This window comes from Alligator mississippiensis, chromosome 8 (assembly GCF_030867095.1).
Source record: "Alligator mississippiensis isolate rAllMis1 chromosome 8, rAllMis1, whole genome shotgun sequence".
Taxonomy (NCBI): Eukaryota; Metazoa; Chordata; order Crocodylia; family Alligatoridae; genus Alligator; species Alligator mississippiensis.
In genome coordinates, this window is record NC_081831.1 from 14,692,594 (window position 1) to 14,708,754 (window position 16,161).

Genomic DNA, 16,161 nt, shown 5'->3' on the forward strand with positions numbered 1-16,161 from the left:
GGCCTGGCCCTAGCTCCATATGGCAGCATCTGTGAAATGAATGTCTGGTGAGTCTCAGCCTAGTTCCTATGTTAGGAATTGGAGAAGCAAGGATGATATCTTAGGGTGATATCTTTTATTGACCAACTAAATGGTTGGGATAAAGTTACACAAGCTTTCATATGCAAGACGTTCATGTTGATGTCCTAGTGCTGATATTGGAGTTCATTCTCAGGTCTTCTTGAGTAGTCTGCTCCACTGGTTTGCAGACCTGGGTGCATATGGAGAGCATGTGAGTAGGCAGGGCCTATGTCTTCAGCCTGGGGAGCGCCAGGCTGTACAAATTGCCCTGAGATGCCTTCTGACCACAGAGGATTTCCTTCCATCTTGGGGTTGAAGGACCATGACAGATAGGAAGAGAAGAAGCTGGCACTTCCTCTAGTCGCTGCAACTATACACAACCCCTCACTTTCCTGTGCTGTTATCCTGACCTGTCACATTTTTAAAGAAAAAATTGCCTCTGTCCCCAAATATAAAATCCAACATGAGCAGAGAGAGGGAAATGCTCTTTCCAGGTACAGCAGAAAGCCTTGCAAATGAGAGTGAGGAATTGCAGAAAGGTGTCTTTAACAGGCAGGGAGTGTGTGAAGCTGTTTATAGGGTGCTGAGGGTCACAGGGCTCCTGGGAAGAGGAGCTTTGGGCCAGGACGTGACCTCTGGAAGACTTTTGTGGAAATACAAATATTTTCATTTTTTTGGTCCAAATTTTTCCTTGAAAGTTGTTTGGAGTTTCCTTCCAAAAATGATAAAGAGGACGCTTTTTCAGCCAACCGGTTTCAGTTTCCTGGACTTCAGGTTTTTTTGGATGACTCCACCTTCCTACCATGAAAGTCGTAAAAAACAGATGTTTCCGTTCTGATGACAATAAGGTAGTTCTCATTAAAAGAAACAATTATATCTGAATGAAATAGCCCAAGCCGCCTTAGCCATGGTCTCCCCAAAACAGTCTTACTTATTTTGAAAGCCAGCGTGAAGTATCCCTTGGGCACCCAGTGTGTCACCCAGTGTGAGGTACCCCTTGTCCTGCCTTCCCACAGGAGGGTCTCATCACTGTCCTTTCAGCCTTTGCCCTGGTAAAACTCCAGCCCAAGAAGTATGGTTTTCATTGCTAAGGCCAGCCCTTTGGTTGCCTGAGGGACGCCAGGGGGATGGTGCCATGTAAGGCAGGCCTGTGAGCTCCTGGCTTGTCTGTTGATCTGTTCAGTCACATTTAATCCCCCACTAATGACAACTATTAAATGCTGTCCCTTTGGTTTTAAGCAGAGAAAGGCCAATCTGGAGTGGCGGCTGGTGGGTTTAGTGTAGCGCTAATCAGGGCGAAAAAACAAATAGGAAGAAGTCAAGCCGCAAGTCACAGCAGATGAAGAACTCGGAGATAATGAGAAAAGTGACTCAGTGGGATGGAGTGGGATTCAGCGCAATAAGGGAAGATCAACAAAGCAGGTTCGAGTGCTGACGATGTTTACTGCATTAATCATGAGGAGGTTGGCACAGTGCCAGCTGCAGGCCTATTGGTGGTGAGTAATTTCATATAGTGCCTGGTCTCCTTCCAAACTTGCAATAGAAACCCTTTATTCCTCTGTGCCCTGACATCTTGAGCCTTCCGCTTTTCCCCCCACACACTTTCTTTAGCCTTGCTCACTTTTACAGCTATTCATATCTTCCATTTAAATGCTAATCGGTCTCAGCAGAGTGCCCATTTTACATACAGCGCATCTTTTGTGGTGCAATAAAGCTTAAGCTCCGGATGCTAAATATCCAATGAGTCTCTATTAGGCTTTTTTTTAATTTTCCCAAAGGTTGCAGGAGTGGGAAGTAGCAAAGGAGGAGGGGAAGTGATTTATTGCTTGCAAAGCCAGGGAGTGAGACACAGATCTTTCCTCTGAGGTACCATGTTGGCAATCCTTTCTGCCTTGCACTGGGTCCCACCTATTTCCTGAGTCCTTCTGTCATTTATCCCAACTGGCCACACAGTACCTTTATAACAGCGGTTCCCAACCTTTTTTATACTGCGGATCGGCAAACTCACTCGCAGAAATTTAGCAAACTGGGTATAGAAACAATTTAATTTACATATTTAAATATATTTTTTACCTGGGAGGTTGTGAGAATCGGATCAGGCTGGGGCACCGCAGCCGCAGGCACCGGGGGACCCTGCAGGGGAGGGGGCTGCGCAGACGGTGGCCTGGGGGGACCCAGCAGGGGCCCCCGGGGAAGAAGGGGCTCCACTGCCTTCCCTTGGAGCAAGCAGCGGAGCTGCCTCCCCACCTTGGGCATTTCCCTGCCCACATCCCCCTGCTCCCAACTGCAGGCGGGGCTAAGGGGTCCTGCCCAGTCCAGGCCCTGGCACCTGCTGTGCGAGCAGCACCTTGCTGGGCGCAACCATGGTGGTGGGAGCAGGACAGGGTGCACAGAGCTGGCTGCCTCCCTCCCAGGGCTGCCTACCCACCTTTACCCCGCACGTGACTGCTGGCAGTGGAAGCCACTCACCCGGGTGGACAGATGGGTCTGAGCCAGGGCAGGCAGGCGGTTAAAGCTTTTGCCACAACCTGGCAGCCAACCCTTCACAGCCCCATGCCAGGCCATGGCCCAGTGGTTGGGAATGTCTGTCTTATAAGAAAGTAGGTCTATAGGAAATGGAAGAGCTGAGCCAGTCATCAGAGCACCTGTTATTTGACTCAGGTCTTGCCCCCATGACCAACCCATGGTCCTGATGTGGTCCCCATGAAGTCCTTCTCTGCCATCAATGGAATTATTGTTTTTAGGCCACCTGTCTGAGTGCACTAACTCAGAAGGATGCTTTTTTCATGCACAGTGCTGGAGCACCTGGCCAGATGGTACTTTCATTGCTAGGTAATAGATGAGTACACTGGAGACTCCTGAGGTCTCCAGGCTGGTTTGAATGCTTCATTAGCAATACCTACACTTGTCTTCCCCCGCCACCCCTTTTCTCCCCTCCCATCCCATACTTTTCTGCCCTTTGTCTTCCTAATTTCCAGCTATTTCCTTTTTCACAGACAGCCTCTTTACTGTAGTGTCTCCCTTACTCACTTTTGGCTCTCCCCCCTGCACAAAAAAACTTCCTTTTCCCCTCCCTTCCCTGCTCTACCTTTTTTTCCCCTTCTAATTTTTACCTATTTACATTCTCACTGACCTCCTGTCACACTTCTAGCTTCTCTCATTCCTTGGAGTCTCAAAACAACAGACACTCCCTGTGCCTGAGGAAGGGCGATTGCGCCTGAAAGCCTGCAAAGACCTTTTTCCAACTACTCAGCTGGTCTAATAAAAGATATCACATCTACTCAAAGAACCTTGCCTGTCTTATTAGCAATAGGCTTTTTTGCCTCTTAAAATTGTCTGCACTTGAGTTTCCTTTCAGAGTAGAACAGTGATTCTGCCAGATCGGAGAGTTCAATATAAAATATCTGTGCATCATAATGTTACTGGACAATGATATTCAGTAGACTTGCAGTATAGGCTACAAGTTGGGCACAGCCCCTAGATGGGCATACCATGTCCCCTCCCAGAGACTGTTGATGTTTTGGTTGGCTTGGTAGCTTTTCTCTAAACCTATTCTGAGCACCAGCTGGGGATTCTGCTGTCTTGCTTGTCTAGGGGAGAATAGTCTCCTTATATTCCCCAACTCTCTGGTGCATCCATGCAGAAGTGGTTGTGATTTGGCCTGGAACATCTGCCAGTAAAAATAAATGTGAGAAGCAAGGACGATATTTTAGGGTGATATCTTTTATTGACCAACCAAATGGTTGGGATAAAGTTACACAAGCTTTCATATGCAAGGCATTCTTCCATAGGTCTCTGATCATAGGAAGCTAGGCACAACATAGTGAAAAACCTTACGGGGGGAGGTGTAAGAAAAATTCTCTGACACAGCAGACATACAGCTAGGAAAAGAAAAGAAGCTGATTACTGGGAGGTCAATGCTATCAAAAGGGAGAAGGTTCATTCTTACCTTTCCTGTGTGGAGAGAATTCAGGAATTGGGTAAACTATAATGTGCCATAAACCTGGTTTGGTTTAGTTAGTGTTTAGTCCTTGACTTTTAGTGTCCAACCAGCGTATGTATTTTTGTTCCCAAGTTCACCTTTTACAGGTGTTAGGTAGATTTTCCTTGAGTACAAGGATAGTGAGGTCACAGAGGAAGTGATTGCTCCTAATGGTGTGTATGTCTCTGTACTTTGCATTTTTTCTGTGAGAGTTCGTTCCGTTGCATGGTTGCTGTTTAGTTTCCCCCATGTAGTTGGATCAGAACTGATCAGAAGACGCACCAAACTACAGGCTATACTGAACAAAGATCAGACCTTGAGAGAAATATTCCCAGCCCCTTTGTTCCTGGCTTTCAAACAGCCCCCTAACCTTGTCCAACTCATCATCAGAAGCAAATTCTCCAGTGCCCAACAGACATCAAGTGGGACACAGCTTGGCCTTGGCAAGAAGTGCTTATTCCATCAGCGCATCTCCTGTGCCACTGCCATCAATGGCCCCCACAGCAAAACAATCAGAATTCATGGTTCCTGCACATGGCTTTCCCCAAATGTGATATACCTGATCCAATGCACCAAGAGACCTCATGGCATCTGCGTGGGTGAAACTAAACAGCAACTTCACACCAGAATGAACTCTCACAGAAAAAAAATATAAAGAACGGAGACATACATGCACCACTGGAGCATGCATCTCACAGAGCAACCACGCTCTCTGACCTCACTATCTTCTTGCTCAGGGGAAATCTATCGAACAACTCTAAAAGGTGAACTTGGGAATAAAGACAAAGCATGTAGCCGTGTTGGTCTAAAAGTACAAGCAGTCAGTGTGCTAGAGGTGATATCTTTTATTAGACTGACTAGACCGTTGCAAAAAACATTTTTCTTTATTTGCAAGCTTTCGGGCACGCATGCCCTTCCTCAGGCATAGGAGAATGCAAAGATTGCACTGAACTCAGGAACAAAAATTCATAAGCTGCCTGGACACTAAGAAACAACGGCTAAACATTGATATTGGTTTTGTGGCTCATTATATTTTACCCAACTCCTGAATTCTTTCCTCTCTTTTGACAGCCATGATCTTCCAGTAATCAGCTGTCTTTCTCCTGCTAATTGTGCCTGCTACTCTTCAGATTTTCTCTTACCCCTCCCTTCTGCTGTGTTTCACTGTGCTGTGGCTGGCTGCTTGTGATCAGAAACTCAAAACAGAATGTTCTGCATTTGAAAGCTTGTCTAACTTTCTCCCAACTATTTAGTTGACCCAGTAAAAGTTATCGCCCTAAGAAATGCTTGCCTTTCACATAATTTCTGGACCATCACAGCTATACTATCACTCTTACACAACAGTAAAAGTAAATAGATGGGGCTAGATCCTGACAGGCCCTGAGCATCTTGAATAACCATTGTTTGGAGATTTTTTTCTAAAAAGGTGCTAATCCCCCTGGATTTCCCACCAGCATGATTTCCCATTCTACAAAGTGCCCTCAAGTCCTACCAAGGTCAAAGGGAACTGCCAGATGCACAATCCCTCCAAGGGCTTAGCCCATTATTGGGAAAGCTCATGGACCAGTGCAGTTGCTGCTAGCATGTTTACCCCTCCAGGTAGCAATAATTTATCCCATTGTTCTGACTTGGCATCTCCAAGTCAAAGGAAAAGGGGGAAAGGACAAATCACACATAGGAAGAAATAGGAGTTGGGAAGTCCAGATGTGATGGGGCCAGGGACAGTGGATGCCAGCAGGTAAGGATAACCAGACCTTTGAAAGGAAAAGGCTGTGACTGAAGAGATTGGATTCATCATCCCAGGAGGGGCACCACAGACCTGCGTCTCAGCTCTGCATGCGTTGCCCTCTAAACAGGAAGCAGCATAGCCCTGTCCATACAGTATTTTGGGCAGTCTGGTTCGCACCACTGAGTGATGGTGCCATTTAGCCTGTTTGCGGTACCATACTGATGTGGCTGTATCACTTCTGGTTTGGGAGGTAGCAAGTGCAGAGCAGCAAGGACGATGCTGCACCCAACCAGCCAGCGTTGGAGCCTGCCGGGGGAAGTGGAAATCGATTCATTATCCACCTTGACTTGAAGCTATGAAACTATGACTTTTTTTCCCTCACAACTGCTCTGCACACTTTCTTCAAGGCCACCTGAGGGGGTCATTTTCTCAAAGTAGAGCACCTAACCGGTGCCAGAAATGGGAGAATTCATTGTTTTCCTTTTAACTTAGTGGTGGTGGGAAATGCTCCCTTGACAGCACTAATGTTCAAATCCCTGTTCCACAGAGAACATGGGCCATGCCTGTCAACCAGAAAAGCTACCTTCCAGCACAGGTTACCTCCTCCTATCCCGTCCAGATGGCAGAATAGCCTAGTCTTTGAGATCTGTGAAATCTTGGCACTTCTCCTAAGCCTTCCTGCAGGGTTGCCAAATTCTTGCTAGTATTTGTAGTGTTTTTTTGTTATGGACACCAGAAACTGGGCTAATACCTGCCAAAATCATTTCACACAAGCCATCAAATAACTAGCTTATCTTTTGTGCCCACTCATTGGGTCCAAATAGGCTTGATTCTTGAGCACCTCTGTTGCATATATAGTAGTCTTGCTGTGCTATGTAATGTTTTAAATCTCTAGGTTTTGCACACACACACACCCTACTCTACAATTCCTGGGTCTGTCCCCCACATCTGTAACATCACAGATTGCCCTTATTGTCCAGTGTCATGCTCAGTCTGGATCCTTTGCTCTATAGTAATTGGATCTTTACTTCCTGGGAGAAAATTGTTCACCTCTTAGTGCCTAGTTAAACCTTTCTCCTTTCAGACAGTCTTTTCTTGGTTCTTTATGCCACTGGAGCTTGCTTGTATGTTTGTGCCTGAGCATTTGGGAGGTTTTTTTTTATAGCTGAGCAAATTTCTAGTTTATGCAGAGCTGTTATGACACCCATATCACAAGATCCCAGCAAAGCAAAAGATAACGGGTCTTGAGCTTAGATTTCTTTTCTTTCCCAGCTAGACAAAGCCTTATCTGGGATGATGTAGTTGGGGCTGGTCCTGCTTTGAGCAGGGGGTTGGACTAGATGTGACCTCCAACCCTAATTTTCTATGAGTCTATGATTCTTTGTATCCAAGATTATCTTTATTTCCCAGATTTTCCTCCATTCCTGCCATAGCTTATCATATTTGCCAGTCTTTTCTTACATTTCCAGTTGAACATTTTTGCTAAAATAGAAAAGGGAAGTCCAGAATGAATCTGGCGATGACTATGACAATGATGACTGGTAGTGCTAGTACCATGAAATTTGTTGTTTGGTAGGGTTGTGATAGACCTATTTAATTTTCTGTAATGCTTGTAATTAAGGTGTCAAAACCCCAGTTTTCAGTGAGAAAACAAAGTCTGTGTTAGACCAAAAAACAAATCAGTAAAAAACATTGTGAAAAACTGATTACCTTGGGTGCTAAAGTTACCAATATTTTGCAGGAGCTTTTTTACTTAAAAAAAAAAAAATAAAGACCATTGTTCCAATGAAATCCCTGTTGCAAAATGCTTAGCAACTACAAGTATTACTGTTGTTCCTAAAATCCTGAGAAGCTCCAGTAATGGGTGCCATGATATAACTTTGTGCAACTGGTTAATGAAAAGAAGATCGCCCAGAAATGTTTGCAGTGAGAGACAACAGTTGGCTAACAACAGATGCAAGGGAGGGCAAGGAAACTGTGAGACAATTAAGCTCAGTCTGCTAAGCAGCGGTCACAGCCATAGTGATAGAAAACTTATGAATCTATCATGCTCCCATTAATTACTAACGGGCTGATCAAAACCCAGTGGTATCCTGACGTCTCCTCTTCAGGCCCGTGCACAGATTCTTATGAGCTTGTCATCCGAAGGAGCGTAGGTATTGTCAACGGGACAAGTTTAAGGACTTTTGCTGGGTGTAGAAAGGACTACAACCACATGCTGTTAATTCCCAGGATTTGTTTTGAATCTTAAGTGCCACGTTACGAGCTCTGATCTTGTAGAAAAAAAGGAAGGGAAGGCATGACGATGTCTCATTAAGAGCCACTTGTTCTGCTGTTCCCGTCTGTTGTTGGGGTTCCTGTCTTTCAAGTTCCCGCTTCATCCACATGCCTCCTGGTAACAGATGGCTGCTTGCATCTGCTGATGTTTCCTTCTGAACATTCCTGACAGGTCCAACATGATGATCACCAGCATCCCTGAGGATACTGGGCAAATGCCCAAGAAAACTCTGTCTAAGAGGCAGGCTAGAAGCCAAGTTCATGCATGTATCCAAACAGCAGACTGTGATAATGGTGCAACACACTCCTGAATTAAACATCCCTGGATGAGAGACACTGGAGACTTGCTAAGCAGCACCACTCAGAAATTTCCTGACCGACATTTTGCCACTGGAAAACGCTGATTCGTCAAAATCAGACGTGTCGATTTCTACTGGGGTTTTGTTTTTTAAAAAAGATCAAATCATTTTGAGCAGACAGACGTGCCCCTTGTCCAAATGAATTCTTCTTTTCCTAGTGGGTTTAAACTGATAAGCTAGAGAACAGAAAAGTCAATTCCAAAATGAACTGTTTCCATTTCATCACAGCAAAGGTTTTGAATTCACCCCAAACAATTTTGTTTTCCAAACATGTCACTTATGAAGAAGAATGGCTGAATTCATTCTGGAGCAAAGTGATCCTTTTCATGCCCCACTGCTACCCCTGGGGACCAGATCTTATGCCATCACCATCAATCGTTGCCGATCTTTGGTGCAAGCAGCAAGGCAGTTTTATGGACTTGTTGGCATTTGCCCATTTTATACCCAGCATTCACTATTCCCAGTATGGAGAATGTGCCTGGACATGAGGTTTTTGCCAGTCCTGGCACTGTGGATGGAAGCATGTAAAGTCATTAGTAAATGGCTGTGAGAGCATTTGAGTATTGGGATTACAGGCAACACAGGCCTCAATGTAGGTGATGGACAGCAGAAAGCCCTCGGCCGAGGAGAGGAGAGTAACCTTTCTCTGCTTGCTTATGCCTGTGTCCTATTGTTTCCTTTCTACAGGTGGACCCTTACCTGCCCTATGAATACACCTGTGAGGGAATGCTGGAGAGGATTCATGCTTATATTCAGCACCAGGTCAGTGACCCGTGCCCCATCCCACCAGCGTGTACACACTTGCTTGAGCCTTGATGCCCACTCAATTACTCCCTTGGCAGCCAGTTACCTGGTAGGGGGGTGGTCTCTGCTGTTGTTTTCTTGGTTCTGATGGTGGATTTAGTGTTCATTAAAAATGAGGGTCATATGCTCTGCCTAGAGTCTGGTATCGTCACAATGAGAGCTGTAAAAGTGAGAGTTTCTTGAGCTTCTCAGGTAGTCGCCCAGGCCTACAGCTCCTTCTCCTGTTGCTGTATTAAGTCATTTCTGACCAGGGCTTGGGCTGCAAAGTGCTGCTTCTATTTCAAAGTATGTTAGCTGACCCAGGGATAGGAGCAGGGAGCATGCACAACAGTTGTGTGAGCCATTCCTGGCAGGGGGGCAAGGTAGGGAGTTGCTCAGGGATGAGGGACACCTTCTAGTTCTGACACGAAGCATGGGGATTTAGGGGCCCTCCTTCTGCGGGACCCTGGGTTAGCTCCAGAGCCCAAGCAGAGCTGTGTGCATCTGAAAGAAACCTGGGGGATGAGTTAAACACCCCAGCAAATATTTCTCTGCTGTATGTGGCTTCTGCACCCCTGTCTTGGGAATCTATTGGCAGGGAGCTGCTTGGGAACCCAGCAGTGCCAGAAGAGAAGCATTGCCTGTGCCAGCAGCGTGGAGACAGCCCTTTGATCTCCTTGCTGCAAGAGAGGGCCACAGCTCCACCAGGTCAGGACTGGAGTCATTAACCGTGTCTGAGTCATAGATACTCAGCCTGTGGAGTCCCTTAGGCATCACCTTTGGGCTGGTGGAGTGGGCCTGAATGATTTATCACTGAGCTGCAGGCAGCTGCCTGTAGACCCAGCTGCAGTGTAAAAAAAAAGGTGTTTCTGGAAGCTCTCCCCCCCAGGCATTAACCCTTCCCCTCCCACCATACTCGCTGACCTAGGCTTTTCTCTCCTGCCAGGATTTCTGTGCTGGAGCTGCTGCTTCTCTATCAGCGAAGCCCGGCAGCCATGCTATGCAAAGCTCTCTGAGCCCCTTCACCCTGTTGCCCAATGCCAGCCACCTGATGTGGGCACGCAATGCCAGCAGCAGCCCCCAGGCCTGGCCTCCCATGAACTCCATGCAGGTGTGGGTGTCTGAGGTGCGGAGGGCCTGCACCGAGACCTGCCAGGAGCATGGGCTGGTCTGCGAGCCAACGTTCTTCAAGTTCCTCAACAAAAAGGACGTGTTTCTCCAGTAAGTTTTGCTTTCCCCCCCCTTCTCCTCTCTCTCTTCCTTGATGGGCTGATACCAATATTCTTCTACTGCCCCCCAGTCTGTGGAGCTCAGAAATGAATTCCTTGGCTCTCTTAATACTCCTTCTGGCCAGGAGAATGGCACCAGCCCCATCAAAAACAGGAGGCTGGTTGAGACTTCTCTTCAGTGCCTTTCTCCCACTGTTGCCCTTCCAGAGGTGGCTGCTGATGCTGGCTTGTCCCTGTTCTGACATGCATTACAGGTGGACAAACTGAGGCATAAAGAATTTAAAGGGTGGAGTGACCACAGGGCTAGCCAGAGTCAGCGAAAGCTGTAGGTGCTCAGTGTCTCTGAAAACCACAGCTAAAGGCTGGGGAGATCAGCATCCCACTCCAGGACAGATTTTCCTCGGGGCCCCTATGTAAGTCAGTAAGTAAGTGACCTGAGTTTCAAAGGCCTGTGGCACAGAGCTCCTTGGAGGGGTCTCAGTGTGAGTAGATGGTTTCCCTTTGAAGCAGGTGGCCCCAATTGGGTGTTATTTGGAACAATTTGGCCCCCTGGGCCACACACCGATCCCGCAGGGCAGAAGTTGAACCCAAGTGTCCCGTCTGGCAAGCCCTGATTCTGCTCACTAGACAGCGCTCCCTCTTCTCGCCCTAGAAGGCCAGCGTGTCCTGTTCGGTGTCTGGAGTTTTGCTGTGTTCTCCTTTTTGCATTTATGTGGTCAGCTGCCGGCCCCCTTGTAGGCCAGGCAGCCGGCTCAGGCTGCTAGAAATACGGGGAGAGGCCTGTCGCTTCTGTGCTGAGTGCCCGAATGGCTTTCTGGTGCAAAATAAATGTTAGATTATTCAGGCACCTTTTCTCTCCCCCCCTCCTCCCCTTTTATATCTTTCTCTATAAAAGTACATTTTGAGCTCACAGCAGTGAAGTTTTAATAGAGCATAAATCTGCCAGCCGATTCCGTGCTGCGCGGCGGACAATTAAAATGCAAGCATTACCATTTCTGTCACGCTGGTCAGGCAGGCAATTTGAGTCCTAGTGACATTTTTATATGATAAATTAGAGCTGGAGCTCGCATTCCACTCGCTCCTCGCCTACTCCCCCCCCAAACCACCGTTTTAGGGAAATGGTTGGTTCGGATTCACTAGTTCAGATCAGCATTTATTAGAGATGGAAAGTATCTGGAAATACCCAGCAGCCTTGCGCTGACCAGAGGAGATGCCAGCCTTCCAGCACCACCTGCAGGTGTGAGCATAGGCTGGAAGAAGCAGGAGGCTGGTTGAGACTTCTCTGCAGTGCCTTTCTCCTGCTGTTGCCCTTCCAGAGGTGCTTGCTGATGCTGGCTTGTCCCTGTTCTGACAGCCAGTCCCTTCCAGCTGTGAGACCCACACAGATGTGAGATGTGGATCTGCATGTGCCTCATGTCAGAGGACTGCCCTGCAGAGCCGAAGTGAAATCAGTAGGGAGCCTGCATGTCCATCTGAGAACGGGAGGTGGCTCATCACATGACTTTGGGGCCAGCCGTTTAGGTTTTGCCTGCGGTTCACATGGGTCACACAGATTTCACGCATGGGTCATGCCGAGCACATACATTTCACGATGGAGCTGCTTGAGCCATGCTGTTCTCATGTGCTGATAGGACAGGTAACTTATGTCACACGTAGTGTACATGTGCTTACAGTGTAAACCGTACGTGAATCAAGCATATTGTTTTAATGAGCAAGGCTAACAAGTGCTGTGACTTTCTAAGCAGGAGGCTCTGTGAGAAGTTCTGTAAAGGATAGAATAGGGTTAAAATCCCAACCCCTTCACCTCACCACAAGAGTAGTTGCTCCCCCTGCCGCCCTCATCCAGTTAGACATGGATCCATCCCCTCGAGCAAGAATGGGACATAGTTGCCTGCAGTGAAACTCAGTTGTGTGTGTTTGTTCACCAGGCTTAACATTGCCTGCGACAGCACCGAGTACGAGATGAACCACCTGTACCCAGCTGTGGCCGAGAACGTCCGGGAGTGCTACCTCCAGAAGGAACCGCTGCTCTACAGCTGCGCCGGCTACAGCACCAAGTACCGACGCCTCTGCCCATGCCGCGATTACCGGAAAGGACAAGTGGCTCTGTGCAGGGACTGCTTGTGATCCTGCTCCCGAAGCCTGGCAGCGTGTGTTGCTGCACACCATGTGCAATGAGTAGCTTTTTCTCAAAGCTTCTGCAATACTTGAGAAGAGCAGGACGGGTCCCTCTTCTTGGAAACTCCTGTTGAGACTTGGATGTCAGCCTCTGTGGGTTGTGTGTCTGCCAGTCGACCGTGAATGACCATCGCCTGATGTTGGGTTTTAGTTTTATTTTCCCCTTGAGAAACATCTCCCACCGCCAAACCCACCTGGACCTCAGAGGAGCTGGGAGGGACCCCTCAGCCCTATCAGCAAGACAAGGCACCAGCAGCCTCCAGTTTGGGGTTTCATCCTCTTTTAACATCCTTGATTTGTTTATTTATTATTTTTTAAATCTGACGAGCAGTAAATTAAAACAGAAAAACCACAGTCACAGTCTTCCTGGGGAGTTATTTGAAACCTTCTCACTAAAGTTGCTTAAGCACAGGGGGCAGTTTTGGAAGGCCTAAGTGCCAAGACACAGCTGCAAAGGTGGCTGCACCTGGGGTCCTTTTAATGTTTATGAAGTGAAGGGAAGGACATGCAGGGATGGACTCTTACACCTGGGGTCAAAGATGGACACTGTAAGGGAGAGAGCCGCGGCTCGCTGTGTGGTTCTCCAGCTCCTCAAGCAATGTTACTTTCCCAGATGAAGGCCTGGGCTCTATCAGCCAGTGCTCAGCATCTCCCATCACTTGGTTGCACTCTGAGCCGCTGTGAAGCTTGGTTTATACATGTAAGATGGGCTGACCTCTGGCAGGGTAGAGTGGGCACAGCTGGCTGGGAGTCACAGTTGGGGTGTGCCAGGGCCTGGCACTACCTTACCTTTGAGAGGGCAGTCTGGTACACAAGTCACCAAAGCCTGATGTGCCAGGATTGGTGCTCAGCACATCAGCTGGCAATCACCTTTGTGTACCTGTGCACAGTCCACAGTAAGCTGGGGTGGAGGAAGGGACAGGCAGGGAGTTGCACCATGCTGTCCCAGCAGTGCGCTGGCAAGAGTTTGGGTGTGGGTGATCTGAGATGGATCACAATGGGTATTGCTCCATAGGCTGAGGCCCATTATAAAGGGACTAACCCAGTGTGCACATCTACATGTGCAATTAATATGAACAAATAAACTCTGGCACAGTTTGCACTGGAGTTTATTGCTCCCTGGTGTGCCATTTGCACATGAACCCAGGACTGCATCACATTGAGCCAGGTCAGGGCAGCCTTGGCTGACAGGGGATCTGGGGGGGTCAGCCTGCCAGCCCAGGGCTGCTCCAACCAGGCTAAACGTGCTACAGAGGGGCTGGCAGGGGCATGAGGGTGCCCCAGTGTGGGGCTAGCTAGCAGGCAGCCCCACACTGAAGCACCCTAATGCCTCAGCCAGCCCCATCAGCATCTACACATGCATTGCGGTAGGGTAAATAACACCACTGCAGGACAGTCTGTGTATTTACAAGTCCTAACCTATGGCGGTGTTTATTAGTTGCTGCAGCCTAATAGGGCTGCACGTGTAGATGCTGAGACTTTACTGCAGAGCTAATTAGGCAACTGGAGTAAATGACTTGGGTAGATGCATCCAGGGACAGCAACACTGATTCTGTCATGCGGGTGCTGCTCCCAGGCTTGTGAAGTTGCCAGAATAGCCCTGGCTGCACTGAGCAGGAGCCCATCACACCACCTTTCATGCCATGTGGAAGTCATTGTTGCTATCCAAACCCAATAAGGTCTTGCTGCTTGGGGAGGAAGCACAAAGTTTGCCCCTTCCACTGGGGACCACAACCCCGAGAGCCTGGAACTTATCCTAGGTGCCTCCAGTTGGTACCCACTGTGTGCCTGCAAGGGATGAGATTTAGAGGGATGCCTCTGCCACTTCCTTTGTGGAGTTGGGGTGGCTGTGCCAAGACATGGTTAAGGATTGGATGTTTTGCTAGTGCCAGCATGGGATTTGGGGTTGGGGCTTCCCCATCCTCTCTATAGGCACCTCCAGATGCGGTCGTGACTCTTGTTGACGGTGTTAGAGGGACTGAGTTCAAATTCCAAAGAACCCCTGGTGATAGCAGGATCCATCCCTCTGGGAGGCAGCATAGATCTGTGGGTTGAGCATTGGCTGGATACACACTCCCTGTGTGCCCTTGGGTAATTCACTTCATTTCTTTGGGCCCCAGTTCCCAATCTGCAGGTGGGAACAGCAGCACTGCTCTTTCTTACCTGAAAGGTTTGGAGGTCCTTGGATACTCTGGTAGAAGAAGCCACTAGGCTATTGCCCTGGAAGAAGGGGTACATCCAGCCTGTGGCCTGTACTTCAGCTATCCTTGCTGTATGAGGCTGTCACTGCCAGTGTGCAGCAAAGGGTCCCACCTGGCCAAAACATCAGTTAAAGCCAAATCAGTGAGCTAGCAACAAGCTGCACCACATGCCAAGTCTCTTAGATTACTGCAGGGGGGAAGGATCCATGCACATTAGAGGGTCACATGCCCCCCAAAGCCCCTTCTAACAATAGATCCAACCAGGACATTGAGAAGACAATGGGTGTCCAAGTGGAAAGCACAGACAGATCCAACCCCAGCATGGGCTGGGGTCCTGCCCACACCTTGGAATGCAATGGGAAAAATCAATAGGATAAACCAGGGGGGAGAATAGCACTGTTGGATGCAGGATGGCAAGTCAAAGGGGGCAAAATCGTGGGGAGTCTGGACTCCTCCAACCCACCTCTGCATGACCCATGAGGCCCAGGCAGTGCAGATTCCAGTGCAATGGTGCTGCATTATAAACATGTGCACAGTCCCGCCTGCAGACCTCCCCCTCCCCCTGCACCTCTGCCCCAGTCTCTGTGTGCACCTGGGCTAGTAGATGGAGCACCTGCTTCCCTGCAGTGGCCAGTCCCTGAAAATGGTTACGTTTTTATTTCTGCTGCCAGAACTGGTTCTTTAGCTCATGCAGGGGAGGTGCAAGCTTTGAGCATTGCTGGTCTGGGATTCAGCTCCAAGGAGGGTGCCACCCTTTCACTGTTGGGATACTTTGGTGGATAGCTGCTGCAGCCTAGGAGCTTGAAAAGCTGTCCCATGCATTGCTACAAATAGCTAAAAGAGGACAGCTGCTACATACAGCACTGGGCAATCAAACTGAGCTCCAAGACCCTCTCCTTGGTCTGCCCCTTCCCACTATCTGCTTTCTACTACACCACCAGCCCTTCTGACAGCCTCAGAGCCTGATATGCCAGCCCCTTGCAATACTACCATCCAGATCGGCCTGGCCAGTCCTGCTGCTCTCCCTCCTGTACAAGTGATAGCCTTCTACAACAGCTACTCAGGACATCCAATATGCAGCACCTGGCAAGCAGACCAAGCAGCACAAGAGCATGATTGAAGGTGCAGCTGTAGCGTGAAGTAGCGCATCTGTGCTGGGTTTACCTAACTAACAAGGTAACACTAACAGTGAGGATGCAACTCCACCAGCCAGTAACCAGAGTTATAGGGCTCGTGGGATTTTTGCACTCCGATGGCTAGCACACAGCACATGCCATGCATCTACACTGCTGTTGTTCCCCGTGTATACTAGACTGAGCCAACACAGACAAGCCACAGCGTGTACTACTTTCACACCTGCATT

The 16,161-nt window shown here is 48.5% G+C and overlaps 1 protein-coding gene across 1 annotated transcript in view; it reads left to right on the top strand.

Moving 5' to 3' along the window:
- Positions 1-12,951, top strand: part of MGAT5B (alpha-1,6-mannosylglycoprotein 6-beta-N-acetylglucosaminyltransferase B) — a 179,682-nt gene extending 166,731 nt beyond the window's left edge. Inside the window, exons 15-17 of the mRNA XM_019494448.2 lie at positions 9,095-9,169; positions 10,137-10,411; positions 12,348-12,951. Of these exons, the coding sequence (XP_019349993.1) occupies positions 9,095-9,169; positions 10,137-10,411; positions 12,348-12,546 (549 nt within the window). The 3' untranslated portion in view covers positions 12,547-12,951. The remainder of the gene's footprint in view (positions 1-9,094; positions 9,170-10,136; positions 10,412-12,347) is intronic.
- Positions 12,952-16,161: the final 3,210 nt, after the last annotated feature.